This window comes from Hyla sarda, chromosome 1, assembly GCF_029499605.1.
Source record: "Hyla sarda isolate aHylSar1 chromosome 1, aHylSar1.hap1, whole genome shotgun sequence".
In the NCBI taxonomy this organism is placed as follows: Eukaryota; Metazoa; Chordata; class Amphibia; order Anura; family Hylidae; genus Hyla; species Hyla sarda.
In genome coordinates, this window is record NC_079189.1 from 142,148,017 (window position 1) to 142,173,082 (window position 25,066).

Here is a 25,066-nt window from a genome sequence, read left to right on the forward strand (position 1 = left end):
AAAATTGGGTTAAAATATATACATTGCATTTAATAAAAAAAATTTCCATCACTGCTGCATCCTTTTTTTTAATTTTTTTGGTACCCAAGAAATTTTGGGTACCAAAAAAAAAAACGCCAAGGTGCAATTTCCACACAAATGAAAAAAATGCCGGAAAAAACGCCAGAAAAAACGCATGATGACGTCACTTGCACTGGCGATTTTTCAGGCGTTTTTTTAACCTCCTGAGCGGTATTCCCGAGCGTGACTCGGGGTTAATTTTCCCAGCCAGGATCGGTAACCCCGAGTCACGCTAGGGGTAGAATTGCAGAGTTCCCGGCCGGGCTGCACGATATATCGCAAAAGCAATGCGATATAGCGATGCGACCCCCGGGAAAACATGCGATTATCTGCTCTGGTCGGCTCCCGTTGCAGGGGCCGGCCAGAGCAGGTAAAGAAAAATACTAAAAGTCAGTGTTTCCCTACCAGGGGGCCTCCAGCTGTTCCAAAACTACAACTCTCAGCATGCCCGAACAGCCAAAGGCTGTTCGGGCATGCTGGGAGTAGTAGTTTCACAACAGCTGGAGGCCCCCTGGTAGAAAAACACTGAGCTAAGTGTAAAGGGAAGAAGTAGTAAAATAAAAAAACCTTTTGCTCACCTAATCCCGGTCCCTGCAGATGCCGTTCCCCTCCGTGCAGCCCGGGGTGTCCTCTCTTCACTATTCATCTTCTAGGACCTTTCCCTTTTCAGCCAATCACGGGCCGCAGTGGTGTAAAGCCTGTGATTGGCTGAAGGGGAAAGGGCTTGTTCTGCAGCAAATACACTAGGTTTGAAATCTGCCCGGCAAACCTAGTGTATTTGCTGCAGGACAAGAAGGTGACAAGGGGGGGGGGGGGGGGGGGGATGAATGTGACAAGGGGGGAATGTGACAGGGGGGGGAATGTGACTGGGGGGGAATGTGACAGGGGGGGAATGTGACAGGGGGGGAATGTGACTGGGGGGGAATGTGACTGGGGGGGAATGTGACTGGGGGGGAATGTGACTGGGGGGGCAATGTGACAGGGGGGAATGTGACTGGGGGGGGATGTGACTGGGGGGGAATGTGACAAGGGGGGATTTGACAGGGGGGGAGGGGAATGTGACATGAAGGGGGGATGTGACAGGGGGGGGAGGGGAATGTGACATGAAGGGGGGATGTGACAAGGGGGGGGATGTGACGGGGAGGGGAATGTAACATGAAGGGGGAGAATGTGACAAGGGGGGGAATGTGACAAGGGGGGAAGAATGTGACAAGGAGGGGGGAGAATGTGACGGGGATGTGACAAGGGAGAGGGGAATGTGACGGGGGAGATGTGAAATGGGCGGAGGGAGATGTGAAATTGAGTTAAAAAAAATTGTACCGCTTTTGGTACACATTTCCAGACAGAATCATACCGCCAGGGAGGTTAATCCCTAAAAACGCAGTGCAAAAAACCAAGTGGAGACTTAGCCTTACTGGAAGGGCGCCTTTTCCCAACAGCAATTTTAAGATCTATCCACGGGAGTTCAATGGGATTTAGATCTGGACTCATTGCTGGCCACTTCAGAACTCTCCAGTGCTATTTTGCCATCCATTTCTGGGTGCTTTTTTACATATGTTTGGGATCATTGTCCTGCTGGAAGACCCAAGATCCCGGACGCAAACCAAGCTTTCTGACACTGGGCTGTACAGTGCGACCCAAAATCCTCAGATTTCAAAACTTCATTGAACCTCCATCATATTTCACTTGTAGGTACTGTGTTCTTTTCTTTGTAGGCCTCATTCTGTTTTTGGTAAACAGTAGAATGATGTGCTTTACCAAAAAGCTCTATCTTGGTCTCACCTGTCCACAAAACATTTTCCTAGAAGGATTTTGGCTTGTCAGCAGTGGGGTCCTCCTGGGTCTCCTGTCATAGCGTTTCATTTCATTTAAATGTCAACGGATAGTTCACGCTGACACTGATGCTCCCTGAGCCTGCAGGACAGCTTGAATATCTTTGGAACTTGTTTGGAGTTGCTTATCCACAACCCAGACTAGCCTGCATTGACACCTTTCATCAATTTTCTCTTCCGTCCACGCCCAGGGAGATTATCTACAGTGCCATGGGTTGCAAACTTCTTGATAATGTTGCGCACTGTGGACAACGGCAAATCTAGATCTCTGGAGATGGACTTGTAACTGTCAGGGACAGACCAGGGGAGAGTGAGCCCTAAACTGACCCTAAAACATCTCTCCCTGCCTACTTGCCCATCCACCCTAAACGGTGGATCGATAACTGGGCGCCGGTCCCTACCTGAACTAAAGTGCAGTGGCCTTAAAAACACATACTAATAAACAGTCGGTCACAAGCCAGAAACATAACAGGAAAATAGACCTCTATAATAACTTTAGGTTTAGAGGACACAGATCAGTAAGCAGCACAGAGAAAAACTATAGACCAATGGTAAAGCACAGAGGAAACACTAATTCAGTGATCATGAACTCTATGATCAGTGCATGTACAAAAACTAAAGATCAGAAATCAAGAACTAATAAACATATAGGCCGACATTTATCATTGTCTTTAGACAGTTTTTTGTGTCTAGAAAAGGCGCAAGTAGGGTTTATTTGCGCCTTTTTTCGGCCTTGTGGTTTATAAATATTTTCAGATTGAGTTGTAATCCACTGATTTTGGCGATACACATGATATGGAAGAGTTTTATGAATTGCGCCTTTTTGTGAAAAGGCGCAAAAAAGGTGCAAAGCCACTGAAAAGTCTCTAAAATACACCAGCCCACACTTAGCTAAGCTTCATGGTGTATGTGAAGTGTAAAATTTTAGTAACCTGCACAAAATTTATGAAATGCTCTGCGACCTTTTAATAAATTTGGTGCTCCTACACATTACCAGCATACAAAAACAAAGGTGTAGAAAAATGCTTCACTTACACCTACAATGATAAATGCCCCATAGAGTTCAAAACACCAGACAAGGAAACGGATGCGTCAATAAAAACTCCAGATACAATCCCCACGGTGCTGCACGATAGTAGTTAGTGAAAATAGCTCTAGGTGTACCTTAAATTGTAATGTCCAAACTTGTGTCTGTTAAGACATTTAGATATTAGATATATGCTGTATATTTAATCTGTGTTGCACAGATCTGTAATAAGTTTTCTGTACCCTACTAAGGTTACATGCTGTTCCTTAATGTGGCTTTGATTTTATTTGGAGGTATACAGAGGTTTTTTCTCTTCGATTCTGCATGGACCCATAAAAAAATAAGTTGTGACATCAATGCTCGTAGGCTTGAATCCAATGCCTCACAAGATGCCCATGGTTCATTGACAAGTATACAACAATGACATGTACATAAGCCGTAATCAGGAGTCAAATGATATACAAAAAGTATGACTGACACACATAGTGCTGGGCGGTATACCGGTTCATACAGAATACTGGTGTTTTTTCTTTGCGATATGAATTTTTCACATACCACAAGTCCATTTCCATAGCAACCAACTCCAATGCGTGATGGCGTAGAGAAACGACCGGTCGCACAGAGTCTCTGGGAAGTGTAGTCCGAGTAGCACTGAACTGGCTGTGAGGAGCTGGGAGGGGACTACAACTCCCAGCGGGCACATGACTTCCGGGCAGGCCCGGGAAACTCGTGAAGAACTGCGGAGACATGGAAGAGAGTTACCGGGCGGCCTGACCGAGACCCCGGGTACCATGGTGAGGACCCCTGACACTATACCGAGGACCACCCCCCCTCCCCTGAAACACTGTTACATACCGTGAATCCACCATAATTTAGAAAAATACTGTGATATACATTTTTGGCGATACCGCCCAGCACTAGACACACCTAATTTCTAAAACAGTGAAACCTCTCTATACTACTGTTACATATTTTGCATACTGGTGATATTTGAGAGCAACACACCTTTTTAGAAGACTGTTTTTCAATTCAGTTTGGGGTTGTGCTATTCACATTGGTGATTGGTGTTGATAAATGTTCCCTCAGATCCTTCACAAAGTTTTCAAAACAACAAGTGAGCCTCTTCTGTGCTATGGTTTGTAAGAATCATTTTGAAGGGGTACTTCTGTGAAATATGTTCTCCCATTATGCCCGTGCTGCCACAATGGGGGGGGGCCTAAAGACTTGCCTCCCTCTGTTGCCTGGTGCTGCTGGTATCGCTGCCTCTTCCTCCCTTGCAGTATTATTCCTGCTTACGAAGCCAGGCACATCAAACTGCCACCCAGCTTATCACCGGCTGCAGGGATGTCCCAACTCTACCGTTGATTAGCTGAGTAGTAGTGTGATGTATCGAGCCCCAGAAGCAGGAAGAAGACCAGGGTCAGGCCCAATACATCACACTGCTGCTCATCCTATCACTGGCCAAAGGGAGATGCTTCTGCGGCCAGCAATAAGCTGAGCAACAATGTGACGACGTGTCAGACACCAGAAGAAGAATATCGCAGCGGAGACTGGGACAGGGATATTTGTTTTTTTGATTGTGGCAGCGCAGGCATAACAACAGAATTATAAAAAATTCACATGAGTACCCCTTTTTTCCCCCCTTTCCTTTTACTGCTTCCCCCCTCCCCCTTTTTAATATAAATTTTTATTCTTTTACAAAACAATGTAATACACATATAATAATATAGTTACAAGACAGAGAATTGTATAATAGATTTTATACCTATAAACCACCCTTATATTTTTTCCCTCACCCAAGGTCAACGAGAGAAAAAAAAAAAACCCTATACTCAAATAGACCATCTCTTTTACCATTGTGTATTGACTTTTTTTCATTTAATGATTGCTTTTTCCAGTCCCGTAGCATATTCTACTTCTTTAGCCCATTCTTCATAAGAGGGGCCCACTGCATTAATCCACTTTCACAAAATTTCCAGTTTCCCTAAAAATAGAACGCTCTGCAAAAAACTAGCCCTTGGAGGAGACTTTGTTCAAAGCAACCCAGTATAACCTGTTTGGCATCAAAATGCATATTACCTCCCATACACCCGGTAACTTTATCCAAAATTTCCACCAATAATTACTTAGTTTTGGGCAGTTCCAATACATATGTAGCAAATCAGCATTTACAAGTCCACACTTCCTACAACTAGCCTCAGTGTTTTGTTTAAATGTATTTCTTTTTCTGGGAAAGAAATGAAGCCTATGAACCATTTTAAAGTTGCGAGATCCTAAGATTTTGGTTAACTGAAACTGTTTGAGGACTGAGCAGAGCTTGGTGCCACAGTTCATCTGTCAAAATCAGGGCTGTGGAGTTGGAGTCAAGGAGTTGAACAAAATTTTGGGTACCTCGAGTCGGAAAACAATGCACCGACTCTGACTAAATTTAGATTGGAATAAAAAAAAAAAAAAAAAAAAGAAAAAAAAAAAAAAAAAACAAGTTTAAATGTCCCAATTCACAAAAAGTTATAATTAATGACTTCTCTACTGTAAGAATGAAGACCAATGCATGCAGTGCCTCATGTAACCCCAAAACAAACACGTTAAGTGACCGTGAAGAAGCATGCTTTTCCTGTGCTTTACTATATGGCACGCATCGCACAATTAGGAGTAGCAATACTTATACTTTCCATAGTGTTGTGTTGTGCTGTTACAGGGAACCCATGGGTAATCTAGCCTCTCACTAATAAGGGATTAAGTAAATATGTTTTTTGCAGGACTAGAGACACTTGTGCAAGTGAAGGGAATGGAGGGTCAATAGTTCAAGACTGAAGCTGTAAACCATTGGAAAAGGGCTATAAAAACTTGTAAACTCGATTGTTAGCTTAAACTCCGCCCCTAGACATCTTATCCCCTATCCAAAGGATAGGGGATAATATGTCAGATAGCCGGGGTCTCGCTGCTGGGGACCCCCGGGATTGCCGCTGCGGCACCGCGCTATCATTACTGCACAGAGCGAGTTCGCTCTGTGCGTAATGACGGGCGATACAGGGGCCGGAGCATCGTTACTACATGGCTCCGCCCCTCGTGACTTCACGGCCCGCCCCCTCAATACAAGTCTATGGGAGAGGGCATGGCGGTCGTCACGCCCCCTGCCATATACTTGCATTAAGGGGGCGGGCCTTAATGTCGCAAGGGGCGGAGCCATTATGTCACGCCGCTCTGTCCCCTGTATCGCCCGTCATTACGCACAGAGCGAACTTGCTCTGTGTAGTAATGAAAGTGCAGTGCCGCAGCGGGGATCCCAGGGGTCCCCAGCAGCGGGACCCCGGCAATCTGACATCTTATCCCCTATCCTTTGGATAGTGAATAAGATGTCTAGGGGCGGAGTACCCCTTTAAACATGACTATGGGATTCTACTAGGGAAATCATGTTTTATAATAAATGCCCATTCCTGGATCCTCCCACTGCCCTATCTTCAGCAGCAGATCAACACACAAACTGTTCAATACAGTAGACTGTTGGCTTCCGAGCTCGTAGTCCTGTGGTAATGACAGGTATGTTGCCTTTCTTTCCTTCAAGAAATGTATAAAATACATTCGCATATTAATACAGAGGAGTCGGAGTCAGGGGGTCGGAGTCGGAAGTACAAAAAACTCCAGAGTCGGAACATTTATCTACCGACTCCACAGCCCTGGTCAAAATACCAAATTATTTTTCCCATTCTGCCCGACTATTCCATTTACCTATTGTGGTGTACTCCCCTATCATCCTTTTGTAATGAAAGGACACAGATTCCCCCCCCCCCCCCTAACAAAGATAGCATATCAAAAAAAAAAATATGTGAAGGTATGTGAAAAATCTATATTTTTGTGACGCAGGTATCTTTATAGATCTCCTGTATCTTCGGTTTTCTGAGGGATTGCGATTATTCCTGACTTGTGTTCAGTGTTCTATAATTATATACTGTTGTATTCGTTTTTCTGAGTTGTTACTAGGTACCCTGTTACCTTTCCATGGGGGCTCTGGGGAATTGAGAATTAATACTAGATATCTCCGTGCTCCATCCTGGACTCTGTGAGATTGTGTTGTAGTGTCAAGATATTCCTGTGCCTACTGGAGGTTTTCTGTATGATAGCTATTTGTACAAATTATACATATTTAAAATCTGTGCCTAAGGCTAGGTTCATGCTTCAGAATCTCCAGGCAGAAAATTTCTGTATCAGTCAGCGCTAGGACCGCGCGGACACTGCAGTCTCCAATAGGCTGCAATGTATTCTGCGAGTATTTCCCCCTGAAGAATGAGCAACGCCATTCTTCAGGTGGAAATTTTCATGCAGATTATCCGTTCACAAATTCCGAACTGTAAATTTGTGAACGGAAACCCATTCACAATACTATACATTTTAGTAAGTGGAATTTCTGCCTGCAATTTCAAAGCGGAATTGCAGGCGGAAGTTCCGTAGTGTGAACGTAGCCTAAATGGCCAAATGAGGAGTTGTTCTCCCTGCTCCCAGCTGTGTATTGCTGGGAGCACACGTAGAACCAGTTTTCAGCGACAAGACCAAGCATCATTGAATTACATAAAAGGGTCTTCATGCTGGAGAAGGGTCCTATGGAGAAGCAGTATGAATCTCATCTCATACGGTACAGTAATATACAGATAAAAGCAGCCAGGAGCAGAGAGGAAAGTTTCTTGTTGGGCCATTTAGGCACAGATTTTAAAATGGATCAAAGATAGACTAATGACTTTTGTGTACAGTCCAGCAAAGCAAGCAAGGAAAAATAGCAAGACAATTGGCATACTGCCGATTCCGCACTATGATGGGGCATTACAAAGAAGGTTGACATTGGTAACATCACAACAATCCTCCTAATCTTAGCAAAGATAAACTGAGGCATTTTTATGTTTTTATTTTTCCCCATTAAAGTGCAAGTATGCTTTATATGCAGACTAAAGTGGTCCAAGACCGCATTCATTAGAAGCAGAAAAATTTAATATGGAAATATCCACTATGGATTTTTCTGCAGCAAAGTCTACATGGAAAATCCTGAAACAAAAACCAAAAGTCTGCCTATGGACAATCATGTTTGAGGTGTTTGCAACAACAGTCTTTGACTGAACAATTTGCGACATGCCAAAAATTGCATAAAAAAAAAAATGTAGTAATTGTACAGTATCTAGAATTATATGACAACAGAAATAGCCCTATGGGTACAGCCAGTGTTTCTCCTTCACTGTTCTTGGTGGGCAACTCACATTAACACGATTAATATTTCCTCTAATAAATTACACCATAAAAACGTATTACATTAATCAGGTTTTATTTTCTCAAAAAAATTAGCTTCAGCCATCTTCGTCACTACTGCTCCATGCATCTTGAAGTGCAGGATGAAGATGTGACTTTGACTTTTCACTTTCATCATCAGGAACAGGTTCACGTACTGCTGGAACCCATGCTAAAACATTACAGTCCTTGCCACCGCTGTAAAGCTCCTGGAAGTGAGGCTGAAACACACAACAGTTCACATCATTATAATGCCCCCTCAGTACACTTATTTTTTTACCAGAGTGTATGGTATACAAAACAATGGTACTGTCATATGGAACAAACACAAACTCTGGGCTACACCCCAGAGACACCGTAAACTTTACACCCTTTCTACTGTCATTTGAAACTTTGCCATAGTTGACCAGAGTGTTTTCCCCAGTGGCACTGTTCCACAGGCGCATTCTGTCATCAGTACCAACAGTCAGCAGATGAAGACCATCATTTGTGAAGCATAACCCATTAACCCTTCCATTGTGGGCAGTGTTGATAGCCTCTGATGAAGATTTGGACTTTTCTCCATTGTACTGGTCTAATGTTATCAGGCAACCAGCTGCTTTGCGGACATCCCACAGTTTCGCTTTGCTGTCAGCGCTTGCAGTAGCTAAAATATAATCATATCTTGGAGACCAGGAAACAGACAGAACTTCCCCTCTGTGCCCCTGCAGTATGTGGCTACTGGAGCCAGATTTCAAGTCACATAGCTGCACTTTTGGGTTTTTTGTTCCTACTGCTATTAAGCTATGCTTTGTTGCCAATGGAGACATGTGGTGGCTGTAAACATTCCCATCAAAGTTAAAGACTTCTGCTAGCTGCAAGGTGTTTGTGTCCCAGATTTTCAGAGTCTTGTCAAATGAACTTGATGTGAACATGCCTGTGTCGTGAGGGTACCACTGAACTGTCTCTACACTAAACTTGTGCACATCAGGGTGGCCTTTGCCCACTTTGCACAGTGCTTTACAGGTAAAGGAGGGCTTCTGACTTGAACTTTCCAGGTCATACAGAACGATGATACCATCTGCACCACCGGACAGCATATATCGTCCTTCCACCGGATCCACATCCAAAGTATTAACCCCGTTTTCGTGCATTCGTTCCACATCTCGGCCTTCATTTAGCTCCAAGCTTAGCACCCTACGGGTGGATTCCGCCCGCTGGAGACGAACAGGGCTATCTAAGCCGCAAAGTCTGGACCACAGAAATCCTATCATTTTCCAGTAAAACGTAACTAAATATAATAAACTATGCAACAAACCAAAGACGGACACATGTTGATCAGTAAAGCCCAGCAAAGGATACTGCCATCAGACAGGAGGTCCCTCTTGTTCCCTGCAAGAAAGACACACAATATCAGTATGGTAATACATCACAATGAATATAGCGACCAGCAACCTCTTTGTATTCAGCACAACTAAATGAGCCCGGCAAGCCAGGACCCCAGTTATTGTTTTAAAATGGACATAAGGTGCACGTGAGCACCAAATCGCATTGTCCACTTTTATGCTCCATTAAAGGAGTACTCCAGGATAAGAAAACGTATCCCCTAAGGATAGGGGATAAGTTTCATATCCCGGTGGGTCCGACCTATGGCCCCCCCCCCCAAACGGGACCCTCGGCTCTTTGTCGAAATAGCGCATTTCAACCACCGCATGACGCAGCGACTCAATACATTTCTATGGCAGAGGTGGATGAATGCAGCGCTCCGGCTCTCCCATAGAGATGTATTAAGGGGGCATATTGGCTGCTGTAGTCCCCTTGCCGCTGACTACTGGGGCCCCGTATGGAAGATAGCGGTCGGACCCTCCGTGATCTGAAACTCATCCCCTATCCTTAGGATAGGGGATATGTTTTCTTATCCTGGAGTACTCCTTTAATACATTTCAAAAGTCCGGTGCAACTGTGGTGGCTAAGAATTTCTTTGTAAACCAGGCAGAGCTGCTCACCAAGACTCCCTTTCTTCCTATATTCTACAGATTTCCTTACCTGCACCCCAGGGTACGCGGAATGGGTCCATGGGCGTCATATTGCAAATACCTCATGCCAGAGTCAGCACAACTCAACAAGGTATGTATAGAACTATAGGTGCGGTGGTGGGCATACACCTCTTGCTAATACTACAAAAAAAAAAGGAGCGCAACGTTTTTATGCTTTTCCTTCTTACATCTATCCTGGGGTGAGAACGATCACAAATGGCGCTAAGAAAAACTGCAAGAAGAGCCAGAAGGACCAATCAGGGGGCTGACTTCAGTTACCAGGTCCTGAAAGGTGGAATTTGTTTGGTTGCCATGGGCTACTACATTACTGTTCCTTACTTCAGCGTTTCCAAATTAGAGCGCCTCTAGCTGTCGCAAAACATAAACTGTCCGGGCATGCTGGGAGTTGTAGTTTTGCAACAGGTGGAGGCACACTGGTTGTGAAACACGACTATATCCACTGAGTCAGGGGAACTTACCTTGTGAGAAAGTCTCCTTTAGGCGCCAACTATTCACATGCTATAACATGACTGCACATAGGAATAGTGCGGTCCTGTCCATAACACTAAAGGCCCTCTACATTACAGCAATAACAAAAACCGACGTGCGAGTCTACACAGTCTCTCCTGTCTCTGCTTCCGGCTCCAGTGGATGACGTCACTTGTCCTGCGCCGAGGCAGCACTAGTTGTTGCCGAGCGACTGACGTCATCCCGGCGCGCCCTCTCTCTCTCTCCTCCGTGCTTGTATCTCTCCGCGAGCACCTTCCGCTAAGTGTGCGTGTGCCAGTGTGTTCTCCAGCCGCGGCCGGACCCCGTTTGGACACGTGACCCTATCAGGTGACCCCCTTACTCGGTGCTCCCCGGTACCGGCTACATTCACACGCTATGTATACGTGTGTGTGTGTGTATGTATGTGTGTCCCCCGCTCTGTGGTGGAGCAGACCGCACGCTGTATATGTATACACATAGGTGTCTACTATATACATAGTACACAAGTTTTTGTGTGACTCAATAGCCCCTCACTAAGTGTGTCTGACTGCCATTATACATGTACATACACGTGTAGGCTGTATGCTAGTATTTCCCAATGAGTGTGCCTCCAGCTGTTGCAAAACTACAACTTCCAGCATGCCCGGGCAACCATAGGCTGTCCTGCCATGCTGGGAGTTATAGTTTTGCAGCAGCTGGAGGCCCCCTGGTTGGGAAACACTGCTGTATGCTGTACAGGATGTAACAATGTAGTAGTATCTGTTATATTGGTTTATAGAACTCCAACACACACTGGCCCAGATAGAACACAAACTGTCTGCTTTTCCCACAGATTAGTAAACATTGTGGTGACTGGCATCGGACAGTACACTGGCACTATGGCGGATGTAGTAGAAATGTAGCAGATCTATAGTCATATAGTTGCTGTATAGGAAGTGTTATTGTGTCCACTGATTGTTTTACCTTCTATAACAGTGGTCTTCAACCTGCGGACCTCCAGATGTTGCAAAACTACAACTCCCAGCATGCCCGGACAGCCATCGGCTGTCCGGGCATGCTGGGAGTTGTAGTTTTGAAACATCTGGAGGTCTGCAGGTTGACCACTGTTCTATAACATCCACAACAAACTATAGGGGGAGATTTATCAAAACCTGTTTAGAGGAAATCTTGCTGAGTTGTCCGTAGTAACCAATCAAATCGCTTCTTTATTTTTATTTTTTAAAGACTTGTGAAAATGAAAGAAGCGATCTGATTGGTTGCTGTGGACAACACAGCGACTTTTCTTCTGCACAGGTATTGATAAATCTCCCCCAATATGTTTCTATATCAGGTAGAAATAGAGGAATATACCGGGTGATAGGCTTGGGCCGGTGCTGTCGGCTGTCAGTGATGTGGAGGATCCGTGTCATTGGTCCTGATGAGAGCAGAGGTTACAGTTTTTCTCTTTGTGCAAAGGCTAAGACAGTATTTAAAAAAAAAAAAAAAAAAAATCTTTTTTTTTTTTTTTTGCCCAAGTGGGCCCAAAACACAGGGAGGGGGAGATTTAGTAAAACCAGTGCAGATGAAAAGTTGACCAGTTGCCCATAGCAACCAATCAGATTGCTTCTTTTATTTTGAAAAAGGCCTCTGAGAAATAAAAGAAGCAATCTGGTTGCCATGGTCAACTGGTCAACTTTTCCTCTGCACAGGTTGTGATAAATCTCCCCAAGACAGTGCAAATCTTTCCTTCATGATACATTCACAATTACTGATTTAATGCTGTTAAATCAATTTGAAGACAATATACAATCTGCAGCGAATACAGTATGTGACTGTACCCTTAGGGTCTTTTCACACGTACAGTATCCTGCACATATTTTTAATATTTGAAGCTGTGTTTTTGTTATTTAGTTTACATTGAACTCTGCAACTTCAAATTCTGCACCTAAAATATGTGCAGTGTACTGTACATGTAAATACACCATTAGGGTAGGGTCACATGTGCCGTATTTAGCTTCTGCGTATTTTCCTACCTATTGACGTTCATATATAAGATGCAGCTGAATATGTGCTGTTTTGCTGAAAAATTTCTACAGCTGATTTTTCTACCTGTCGACTTCAATGGGTAGGAAAATACGCAGCAGCAAAATACGACGTGGGATCCTATAAAGGTTTGTCAGTTGCATGCCTTGTTTTGGCCACAAATACTGTTAAAATACTACATGTGAACCCAGCCTAAGTTTCTGGTCTTTTGCTTTTTGAATTCCATAATTTTGGTCTTGTGTGTGTAAAAGCAGCAATTTTTGAAGGGAACGAGTCCTCATTGTAGCCTCCATTGGCTTGCCGTCTCCCCCCCCCCCCCCCCCCTTTGTTGTTTGGGTATAGGAAGAAGATCTAACAATCAAGGCTGGCAGGGCGAGTAGTAGCCACCAGGAACTGACATAACTCGCAGTTCAGACAGCATGAAAGTGATGACAGGTTCCCACGGGGGTTATCCAGGTACAGAAAATTTTTTATTTATGGTTGGGGAGCATTAAACATAAATAACCCATACTCACCCCACCCCCATCCCCCACAGCTGCTGTTTTGATGTTATCCCAGTCACCATCACTGGAGAAAATGCTTCCTCAGTCAATCACTGAGGGCACTGCTGTGATCAGTGGGAGGTTCCTGTGGGGATAGTATATAGCGCTTGATTGGGTAATGTCAGAATGGAAGCTGTGTGAGGTTGAGGTAGGTAAGTATGGGTTATTTTTATGTTTAAAGCATACCTGTCATTTGAAGAAAATTTTTTTTTTATATGATGTAAATAATAACACTATCTATATTTGTAATATGCATTAGTGACGAAATGCGTTGTTGTCCCTGCAGCTATAAATGCGGTGTTGTCCTTGTGTGTCCTTGTGCAGAGACAAAATACAGGAAATTTGAGCAGGACAAGCAGGGCTCTGTGCAGGCTTCTGGTTTGTCAACTAGCCTGGTTTGTAAACTGGGGACGTGTCATAAAGCCTCAGTGCACAAAGCCCTGCTTGTCCACCCACGTATAGCTGCGCGGACAAGACAGCATTTTTATCCCGAAAATATACACATTTTATTAACCAATGCATATTAAAAATGTCTGTATAATGCTCCACCAGCCATATAAAGGAAATCTTCTGTCCCCGATACTGTGTGTTTTAACATGGCATGCTGTAAAACAATGGTCTACAACGTGTGCTCTTCCAGTTATTAGGAGATTGCACATTCTACCATGTCTGGACTGTCTCAGGAGGTTAGGGCATGCTGAGTGTTGTGGTTTCCCAAACCAGAATAATGCTGTAATATATATTTATCTTGTTGTCCCATAGCTTGGCGACTATTACATTAGTCTGTGGAGGTGATTGCAGACTGTATTATTAACATGTCTTGTTTTCAGTTGTTGCCCATACTAAGGATAAGACAGAATCATAAGACACGCATCATCTATCAGTTTTTTACCTTGTAAGATTATATTACACTCATAGTTTTCTGTTGATATGTTTATCAGAGAAACATGATGGTATTGTATGAGTCTGTAGCAGGTTATAGATCCTATAGTATGGCTATGTACAAGTGCCACAAGAGGTTTTCCTTTCACTGAAGAAGTATATGGCTTAAGTGAGGGTGTTTGCCAATTGCATTATTGCTTAGTAGTTTATGCAAGGTCTCTTAGTAGACCTGCAGCTATAGATCATGTATTGAGCAGCATCGGCATCTGCTGCAATCCTACCCATAGACTGGTGCTAGTAATTAAAAAAAAAAGTAGCAAAGTATCTCCCGGAAAATAATGGAACCTTAGGCACACAGTTGTGGCTGAAGTGAAGCTGAAGAATGTCTGAAGCATGGATTGTGGTGTTCAAGTTGTGCATTTATACAGGCAACTCTTATCCAGTGTAAAAATAGCGCTGGTTTGGGCGCATTGTGGGGGCAAAGACTTTGTAGTGCTAATGATTGAGCTTCAGTCCATAGAAATGAAAGGGATAAGCCCTCTTATAGACTACATCTGACACAAGTCTTAGTGTAGCTCTGACCTAAAGAAGAAAAGAATGTTATGGCACTTGAAAGGAAACATGGCTCCAGGGCCATAGAAAAGTTTGGTGGTGATGGATAAAGGGGTACTCTGGTGAAAATTAAAAATTTTTAAATTAACTGGTGCCAGAAAGTTAAACAGATTTGTAAATTACTTCTATTAAAAAATCTTAATTATTCCAGTACTTATCAGCTGTTGTATGCTCCAGAGGAAGTTCTTTTCTTTTTAAAAATCTTTTCTGTCTGACCACAGTGCTCTCTGCTGACACCTCTGTCCATGTCAGGAACTGTCCAGAGCAGGAGAGGTTTGCTTGTACTCTGGACAGTTCCTGACAAGGACAGAGGTGGCAGCAGAGGGCACTGTGGTCAGACTGAAAATAATTCCAGAAAGAAATGCTATGTTTCTGTGGAGCATACAGCAGCTGATACGTACTGGAAGGATTGAGATTTTTAAGTAAAAGTAATTTACAAATCTGTTTAAGTTTCTGGCACCAGTTGATTTAAAATAAAAAGTTTTCCACTGGAGTACCCCTTTTAAGCATTTTTTTAGATAGACAGTTCAGTAGGTCTATATGTAGGTATGTCAGATAATAAAAGAAAATTATCCTCTTTTTTTAGTGAAACTCTTATTGTTATAAAGTGATTGATTCAGATTGTTTGAAAAAACAAAAAATACTTAAACTGCTTGAACTGGCACTCACCGGTCCCCATCTCGACATGCATGAAATTGCTCACTAAACCAATCGCAGTGATCGAGCTGGTAAACAAAAACACAAACTCTGAACACCCCTAGCCACATACACTGAACATATTCATAGGGCCCCAATAACTCCATTCATACATTTAAAGGAAGGCTTACTTTTAATGTGAACAGAGTCTTATTTCACACACAGCATTTTGGTTGGTATTTGTAGCTAAAATCAGGCGCAGAATGGACACAAAAAATATCTAATACAAAGATTTGCACCTTTTTTGTGTAGTGCATTCACTCCTGGTTTTAGCTGAAATTACTGACCAAAATGAGGCTCTGATATTGACCAAAATACTAGGTGTGAACCCAGCCTTACTTGTCTTTGCTGATCTGTTTAAAGAAGCATGCTGTGAAAAAAATGTATGCTTATATTGTGCAGCTTAGGGTATTAAAGGAGTAGTCCAGTGCTGAAAAACATATCCCCCATCCTAAGGATAGAGGATAAGTTTCAGATCAACGCGGGGTCCGACCGCTGGGGCCCCCCCGCGATCTCCTGTACGGGGCCCGGCTCACTGGCCAAATAGCGTGTCGACCACTGCGCGAAGCGGCGGCTGACACGCCCCCTCAATACAGCGCGATGGCAGAGCTGGAGATTGCTGAAGGCAGCGCTCCGGCTCTGCCATAGAGTTGTTTAGAGGGGGCGTGTCAGCCGCCGCTTCGTGCGGTGGTCAACATACAGGAGATCATTGGGGCCCCAGCATTTGACCACCCCGTGATCTGAAACTTATCGTCTATCCTTAGGATAGGGGATAAGTTTTTCAGCACTGGACTACTCCTTTAATAGAGTGTAATGTAGAGGTTCTTGTGTATGCCTTGCGCTTACTTGTTGTAGCTGATGTTGCAGGCATAAGTTTGGCTCCATGTTAGTTTGCAACTTCACACTAAAGTAAAATTGTCTTTTCTCAGTATTCATCTTTTATTTTTTACTAAAAACACATGTAAGAGGATTGCGTGCTGTGAGGGAGTTGTGGTCATGTGATGATGAGAGCTGATTCAGCAGTTTTTTTTTACCTCAAAATGGGTAATCTATTATGTGTAACCTGTCAGAGTGGTATGGGGCTGTGGGTTGTGGCAGGAAATGAATCGCAGCCTGTAATAGGCAATGAAGTGCACACGGCCTATAGAGCTGGCATATTTGAAGGAAAGGCAGACTGAGATGCATAAAGTTATGAGGATGATATTACAGTATGGCATCACTAGCTATTAATCCCGATATTATTATTGCTTTTTTTTTGTTTGTTTTTGCTGCTAGGTTGTGCTCCCATATATCTCTATTGCAGTGCTTTCCAAACAGTGTGCCTCCAGCTGTTGCAAAACTACGTTCCCTAGCATGCCTGGACAGCCGTTGGCTGTCCGGGCATGCTATGGGGCTGTAGATTTGCAACAGCTGGAGGCACACTGTTTGGAAATGCTGCTTCATAGTTTAAAAAGCATTTTTTCCTGGTGGTTTTTCCCCCCTTACATTCTTCAGTAGCAATCCTAGAAACAAAATCGAAGAATCGCATGACTTGTAATGAAAAGAATGCAGGTGGAAAAGTCAACTTAAAGGGGTACTCCGATGGAAAACTTTTTTAATCATCTGGTGCCAGAAAGTTAAACAGATTTGTGAATTACTTCTATTAAAAAATCTTAATCCTTCCAGTACTTATTAGCTGCTGAATACTACAGAGGAAATTATTTTATTTTTGGAACACAGAGCTCTCTGCTGACATCACGACCACAGTGCTCTCTGCTGACACCTCTGTCCATTTTAAGAACTGTCCAGAGTAGGAGAAAACATATGCTGCTCTGGACAGTTCCTAAAATGGACAGAGATGTCAGCAGAGAGCACTGTGGTAATGTCAGCAGAGTTATCCAAAAAGAAGAAAATTTCCTCTGTAGTATTCAGCAGCTAATAAGCACTGGAAGGATTAAGACATTTAATAGAAGTAATTTACAAATCTGTTTAACTTTCTAGCACCAGTTGATAAAAAAAATAAATAAAATGTTTTCCACCGGAGTACCCTTTTAAAACACATATACTAAATACACATTATTTTGGGGTGGGTAACTGGCACGAAAAAAAAACTGCATTGAAAAGGATACAAAAGTTGCACTTTTCATGGTGTTTATTTATAAAAACAAAAACCTTTTAATTACCCCTTTAATTATAGCTCCTTTAGCATGTACATAACATTGCTGAAGTATTACTTAAATCCACTCTTATGCTGTTTTTCACTCCACAGATACCACCCCCCAGGTCACCTTGGCATTCTTCTATGGCACATCTGTCTTCAGACGTGAGGCACTAAAGACTCAAAAGGCATGAAGAATAAGTCTGCGAGCAGAGGCCATCTGTACATGAGGGGTCTCTGAATAAGATCGACCAATTCTGGCATTTCCAAAGCTTCAGACTGGCATCCAGCTATCTATTCCACTGTAAAGGAGTTGTCTTTTAACCAAACAATCTGTTTCCTGCTGAGATTTAAACCATAAACGCCAAGAGAAGAAACAATTTTAATTTCCAGAATATCGTTGGCCATTGTCCCGGCTATGGATTTTTTACGCTTGTCCTGACAGGAGCACTGCTTAAAGACTGAAAAGGGAGTTGTGGGAGTCACCGGCAGCTGCTCTCCGCTGGACTATCTGCTCCAACAGGTGAGTTTTTGTCGAGGGCTGGGAAACGTAACCCTTGAAGGCCCATTCACATTGCTGTTGTGCGCCACCATATGGAACCCTGTCAGCAAGTCTGTTGTAAAGACGGGTGTTTAGTGGAGATATAAGTAGTGCATGTGCTAATTTTTCTCTTCCCCGACAGACTTTCTTCAAGTCAATGGGATCTGTCGGGACCTAGTGGTGTTAGTTGTGCTTCGACCTGTTTTGGGACCTTTCAGCGGAAGTGGATGACAATGTCAACTTAGCCTTAGTTGTTCCTTGTTTGTATTAGTTACCTGTGTGGTGGTAATTTCTGTATTGGTGTATTGGGGTATTGTTATATGAGAGCATTTGTTTTTTACATTTGTGTAAATGCATGAAGAATCTTTTCAGTGGGGTCTGTTCTTTTTGTCTCCTGAGTGTATTATAGCATGACTGCTAACAAGAGCCTCTTAAATATCATTTTCAGTATCAAGAAAGATATATTTGTTGCTCATAGCAGCCTGTCAGATTTCCAGGGCGTTAATGAAAAATCAGGTCATCTGGTTGACTGCAGTGCAGCCTTTATTCTTTTTGTGCTTAGTACAGTATTTGTATGCATAAACCTAGCATGTCTGTCATGTCTATGTCTTGGGAGCATTTATTAAGGGAGGAGTTAATGCATAGAAGTACAATTCACACCCCAATTTCGCGTTTTTACATTTAACTCTTGAAGTCTAGATAATTATGGGTGGAGTAGATCAAATTCAACAGCTTGCACCACACGTATAGTTTGTTTTTTAGTTGCTTATTTATTTTTGTTGCCTGGTGTATGGGGGCATCTTGTTTATATCCAGAGGCTAAGAAACCTGTATTGATTATATCTATTTGAAACAGTTACACGACTGATACCCACCGAGAAATTAAAGCCCCAATGATCGAACAATTGCTACTGGTCTGCCTTTTCTTACTCAAGTACACCTGAAATGTATTACATAGCAGCTATTTGCTAAAAAGCAAATATAAATATTTATAAAATGTTAGAGAAATAGTATATTATGGAATAGCTTAAAGAAAGACTGGAACCATTTTTTTTTGTTTATATACCACAGCATAGGCCAGTATCTCCCAACCTTTTTTGGCTCTGGGAACCCCTCGGAATTTATTTTTTTTGCGGGGCACCCCTACCGAAGTTGACGGGCAAAAAAAATAAAAATTAAAAAAAGGGAAAAAGTACCGCAACGCACAGTATCTATTTATCTGTGGGTATGTAGATTACAGTGCTGCTTTAGACAGCAACTTACAAATAACTTCTTCTCTAATCAGCGTCGTTCCCTTTTCTTCTCCATCTGGCCTGGGCCATCATGACAATTCTCCCAGCCACAATTCTTCATCGTTAAACTTGCAAAACAAACCTATAAGGCACAGCACTTTTTTTTACATGGGTGACAGAGGGGTGTGCATGGGTGACAGGGGGTGAAGGGGTGATAGAGGGTGTACATTGGTGAGATAGGGGTGTTGGGGGTGTACATTGGTGACAGAAGTGTAGAGGAGTGTACATTGGTAACGGGAGTGTAGAGGAGTGTACATAAGTGACAGAGGGGTGTAGAAGAGTGTACATAGGTGATGGGGTGTTGGGGGTGTACAGGAGTGTACATGGGGGACACGAGTGTAGAGGAGTGTACATGGGTAACAGAAGGGTGTAGGGGGTGTACATGGATGATAGAGGACTGTAGAGGAGTGTACATGGGTGACAGAGGGGTGTAGGGGAGCGTATATGGGTGGCAGAGGGGTGTAGAAGATTGTACAAAGATGACAGGGGGTGACAGATGAGTGTACATGGGTGGCAGGGGGTGTAGGGGAGCTTACATAGGTGGCAGAGGGGTGTAGAAGAGTGTACATGGATGACAGATGGTTGTGGAGGAGTGTACATGGGTGACAGAGAAATCTTTAATCCTTTTCTATTTTTGTTTTATTGAATGAGCAATAATAATCAGCTATATGGGATATCCTTCCAGGAGATATTGGAGGAGAAAGTGTGTGTGTGTGTGTGTATGTATATGTATGTATGTGTATATATCTCCACACAACACCTTTAACGTTTTTGATACCGGGCACTAAAAATGTAGCAGTAGTATAGTACATATGCCGTTTCTAATGCAGTGTTAGGTCACTGGTTTCATATTTGGTGCATCCTACAAAGGAGTATATGTTTCTCAATATTAAGCATGATATCCAATCATTCATTGTTCTGTTGTCCTCGTACAATTCACTCTTTCTTTCCTTTTTCGTGGAGACGTTTCTAGTTTAAACAGTGGATAGAAGCATACCAAGCAACATCTCTCATAAGGGGTTTCTGAAGTTTCGTAATCCAACAAAAGGTTGCATTATTAGAAGCTTTAATGAACAAATCACTGTATTGACAAAAGCATACTGCAAGCTTTGTAGGTCTAAGCAGCAAGGAGTTCTTATTTCTATAGAGTATTGTGCCACGAAGGGAAATGATGCTCATTGACCTTTTAATGCAGTTTATGTTTTTATTTGTATTTCTGAGAGGTGAATAAAAAGCTAAATACTTGCAACAGCTGAACTTGTTTTGGATGGAGGTCTCTTCAGTAACACTGGGCTTCTTATTTGGCATATTATGTGTAGTTCATATACATTGGTTACTTTGTTGTGTTGTTGTACAAACCTGCTCATAACATCTCTTGTTTTTACCTATTAAATACAACCCATAAGCCAGGTCTTGACAATTATTGTTTTGCATCTAGGAAAAAAGTTAGCAGCCAGGATTTTTATTTTTTGTTAACAGACATCGCAATTGTTCCGTTTTTGCGCTGTAAATTGTAGTTTTATGTAGAATGTGATATACTATAAAAACAATCAGCAATTTTGGCATTTGGAATTTTTTGGAGCATTTACGCTGTTGACCACGCGGATAAGGATAGTGATAATTCAATAGTTAGGCCAATTTCACTCACAACAGGCTGTATCAATTCCTGTGACTTACAGCCTGCTGAGGGCTAGCATGGCCTCTATTTGGCCTGAGAACCGATCAGCACCCTGTGATTGCATTCTAGCACGTTGGGATGGGATTGTTCGGCCCACTGGATCACCAGGCCATAACTGTTTAAGTGGCACAGTCATGGCATTTAATAAGTTAAATGATGGACATGCCCAATCCCAGCAATGTCCATCATTACCAGCAGATGTCAGCTACATGGAGCAGCTGGTACCTGCTGGGTATGATGTGGCCCGGCTCCTGTCATACTCCCTTACTCAGCCCATGGCATAAATGTATGTCGTGGTTCAGGAAGGGGTGACTTTCCTAACCAGCATTATGATGTGATTCAGTGAGCTCAGGCCCATCATCCTGATGACCAGAAAGGATCCAGTCCCAGGGCCTTACAGTTCACCAGTACAGTGAAAACAGGGGCTCCCTCCGTATCATTCTGACCCTCCTCCATCACATCCAGCTTCTTATGCTCTCTCTGTCCCTCGCTATAGTGAAGAGCCAATGAAGGGTGACTGCCAGTTCTGAGCACTCTTATTTGCCCATGTGCTCATTGTAAGTGCTGTTAGGCTACAGCATCTACAACGTGTGCATGGGCAAATGAGATTTGGGAGCCAGTAAAAAAAAAAAATAAGTTATCAGGATGACTAAATTTGACCATCTTGAGAGGGAAATGAATGTGAGCGGTCATCCTGGCTCTAGGGCAGCTGCGCGTGCTCACAAGTCACAGAGCTTACGAGCCTGGCGACCTGGCTCCTGGGATTTGTCAAGCCCTGCTGTAAGCAATGTTGGAATTCAGACACTGGGGGAGATTTATCAAAACCTAGGAAGAGTGGTGCAGTTGCCCATAGCTACTGATCTTTTAATATGAAAGAAGCAGTCACCCGCTCACCCACACTAAACCCAATACACCATGTTATAGTGTGGTGAACAGGAGACTGGTGCGGGGATTATGACTGATATACGTACCTGCATTCCGGCACCCAGTCCCTCTGAAGTTTGGCTTCTTCCAGCACTGAATTGCTCATTGGAGTTGGGCTCGCTGGCTGGATTTGAATATTTTTATTGGCGCTGGTCATGTGAGCGATTGTGCTGGACAAGCCATATAAATCCACTGCAATAACTGCTTACACGGTGGAATATTAAAGGGGTATTCCAGGAAAAAACTTTTTTATATATATCAACTGGCTCCAGAAAGTTAAACAGATTTGTAAATTACTTCTATTAAAAAATCCTAATCCTTTCAGTACTTATGAGCTTCTGAAGTTAAGGTTGTTCTTTTCTGTCTAAGTGCTTGATTACACCTGTCTCGGAAAACGCCCAGTTTAGAAGAGGTTTGCTATGGGGATTTGCTTCTAAACTGGGCATTTCCCGAGACAGGTGTCATCAGAGAGGACTTAGACAGAAAAGAACAACCTTAACTTCAGAAGCTCTTGTGTCCTGAAGCGTTTTCACACTGCTGCTCAGCCTATCGCCGGCCGAGTCGGACTTCGCTGCGGCTGGTGATTGGCTGAGCGCAGTATGATTCATCCGACCACTGGCAACCAGGAAGTGGATTGCGGCGGAGACCGGAGCCGGTTACCGGAGGCCCCGGGGGAGCGGAGGAATGTATGCACATCTTTATTTTTTTTACTGCCGGCAGTATGGGCGACAATTTTTATATTCCAGAGTTCTCCTTTAACTTCAGAAGCTCATAAGTACTGAAAGGATTAAGATTTTTTAATAGAAGTAATTTACAAATCTGTTTAACTTTCTGGAGCCAGTTGATGTATAAAAAAAAGTTTTTTCCTGGATTACTCCTTTAAGTCTTGCTGCTTTCTTTTAGTGTTTTGTTATGACCGTGATACTTCAATGCGCCTAGCAACCTCTTGTCGTCTTGTTTCTGTCCTGTTATCTTCATGACCAAAATGAAGTATATTTAGCTAGGTTCAAAGCGATGTGTTCCATCTGCTGTCGTGTAGACTATGGGGGAGATTTATCAAAACCTGTGCAAAGGAAAAGTTGCCCATGGCAAACAATCAGATTGCTTCTTTCACTTTGCAGAGGCCTTGTTAAAAATAAAAGAAGCGATCTGGTTGGTTGCTATTGGCAGGTTTTGATAAGTCTCCCCCTATGCCCCTATGCTACCTAGTAATAATATTGGGTTTTTACACTGCCGGGACAGGGGGCAGAAATATTAAGATAGCAGCAAAATATTTCCTCTTGCTTCCAGATACAAAAAAAAAAAAAAAAAATGGTGCAGATACATAAATGTTATAACTGTATAGGGGCTATTATGTTAACAGTTACCATGATTTTGGATTTTAGGCATGATGGAATTTGGACAGGGCCTTATTTGGGAGCCACTGACTAGCAGAGCTCTATCATTTACAGTGACCTGTTCACTGGGTTATAGTGTGGGTAAACAGTAGTAAAATGGGGTATTACCGTACTCTCTGAAATTTGTTCCCGCCTTGTGAAGATATGGGGGAGGGGGGGGGGGGTTGGGGGGTGTGTATATCAATTTTGCCTGTTGACAATTTCTTTTTACCCTTTTTTTTTTTTACCCTGGTTTTCGTGGACATGCACCAAATTTATCATTTGGTGCAAGTTGTTAGTAATTTTGGTGCAATTGTTGAAATCATCTGTTCCCAGCGCCTTTTACACAGAACTTACCGCCACAGGGGACGCGTATTTTACCCTGTAGAGCGGCCATTTCGAAGCCCCTCCTGCAGTATATCAGCAAGTGATAGTTATTTTCTTTTGTGGGGTTTATATGTATATATCATGTGAAATGGATTTTATTTTCAACTTGGGTAGTTTTTTTTTTTTTGTTACTTTAGTGCAGTGGTCTTCAACCTGCGGGCCTCCAGATGTTGCAAAACTACAATTCCGGGCATGCTGGGAGTTGTAGTTTTGCAACATCTGGAGGTCCATAGGTTGAAGACCACTGCTATACTGTAAGTGTCGGCCGCTCACTAGATGATGCAGTTTTTTCATTACCTTGTTAAACTGTGTACAGAACCTTTGTTTTAAAGCTGACGGGGCTTGCCGTGGGTGGGATTAGCAACGTGAAAGACTACAGTTCCTAAGATTCATATTCCTCTCTAACAGACGCTGCTGGGAGTTGTAGTTTTGCAACATCTGGAGGTCCGCAGGTTGGAGACCACTGCTTTAGTGCTTACCTTTCCTGAACCTGTGTGGCCATGTCCAATGCTGGCTCAACAGAGGGTGAAGGTTCCTCAGAGACAACTATGTCGCAGGATAGTATTGAGCAGCCCTGGAGGCGTCGCTGCTTTCACAAAAAAATGTTTTAATGTATTTTGACGCCTTTACATTTTCTGACATTGCTAAGTGTGTTTTCCATGTGCAAAATTTCTTGGCGGTGATTTGCGCCAAAAAAACGGGGTTTGCGCCAAAGATCGATTGGCACAAGTGATGAATTACTGACTAAAGTTAATCACACACAGAACCGGGTGATTTTGAGAAAGTTGTAAAAATAACAGTGGAGAAGATGCTTTGGCGCAAACTTTGGCGCAAAAAGACACTGCTCCAAAGTATTGCGCCAAAGTTACGTGAAAAAACCCCACATAAATCCTTTGATAAATACCCCCCCTGGTCCCCATTGCTAGAATGGTAATTTTGTTTAGTGGGCAATGAAAGTGGTAGCTAGCTTGCTTAGCTTCCCTGCCTCAGTCCTGCATGCCATGCTTTGCTCACCCATCATATGTATCCTAAGCTGCCTTCAAATAGGGTGTCATAGTAGTCCAGTAAGACTTTTAAATGTTATGTCTCATATGGTTATATCATTGGAATTTGCTATTGTAATTTATGCCTGTAAAGGTCACAGGTCTCCTCTCAGACTGCACTTGTGTGTCTAATGTCGAGAGGACTTCCCAATGTAATGTCTGCTGCACTGTACTATGCAGAAAAAGGTATACCATCCTGTTGGTGTCCAAAAGGGTACCATTTGTCACTGTCCAGGGAATC

The 25,066-nt window shown here is 43.0% G+C and overlaps 2 protein-coding genes across 5 annotated transcripts in view; one reads left to right on the top strand and one right to left on the bottom strand.

The window, feature by feature from the left end:
- Positions 1-8,243: 8,243 nt before the first annotated feature.
- On the bottom strand, positions 8,244-10,853 carry ERCC8 (ERCC excision repair 8, CSA ubiquitin ligase complex subunit). The gene is made up of 2 exons (XM_056562776.1): positions 10,685-10,853; positions 8,244-9,561 (listed from the first exon to the last, which is right to left on the bottom strand). The coding sequence occupies exon 2, from the start codon at positions 9,441-9,443 to the stop codon at positions 8,250-8,252; it is 1,194 nt and encodes a 397-aa protein (XP_056418751.1). The 5' UTR covers positions 9,444-9,561; positions 10,685-10,853; the 3' UTR covers positions 8,244-8,249.
- Positions 10,854-10,905: 52 nt separating this feature from the next.
- The window catches only part of FBXW7 (F-box and WD repeat domain containing 7), a 211,006-nt gene continuing 196,845 nt past the window's right edge, over positions 10,906-25,066 (top strand). The window contains exons 1-3 of one of the 4 annotated variants that reach the window (XM_056562711.1): positions 10,906-11,042; positions 13,059-13,172; positions 17,697-18,108. The gene's annotated coding sequence lies outside the window, so the exon portion shown is untranslated. Of the gene's footprint in view, positions 11,043-11,075; positions 11,175-11,968; positions 11,988-13,058; positions 13,173-17,696; positions 18,109-25,066 lie in introns of those variants that run through there. The other 3 variants (XM_056562727.1, XM_056562717.1, XM_056562736.1) reach the window with 3 other exon arrangements.

What these genes read in the sequence shown, in the direction of transcription:
- ERCC8 (XM_056562776.1), bottom strand. Translation starts at nt 9,443, where the DNA reads ATGATAGGATTTCTGTGGTCCAGACTTTGCGGCTTAGATAGCCCTGTT.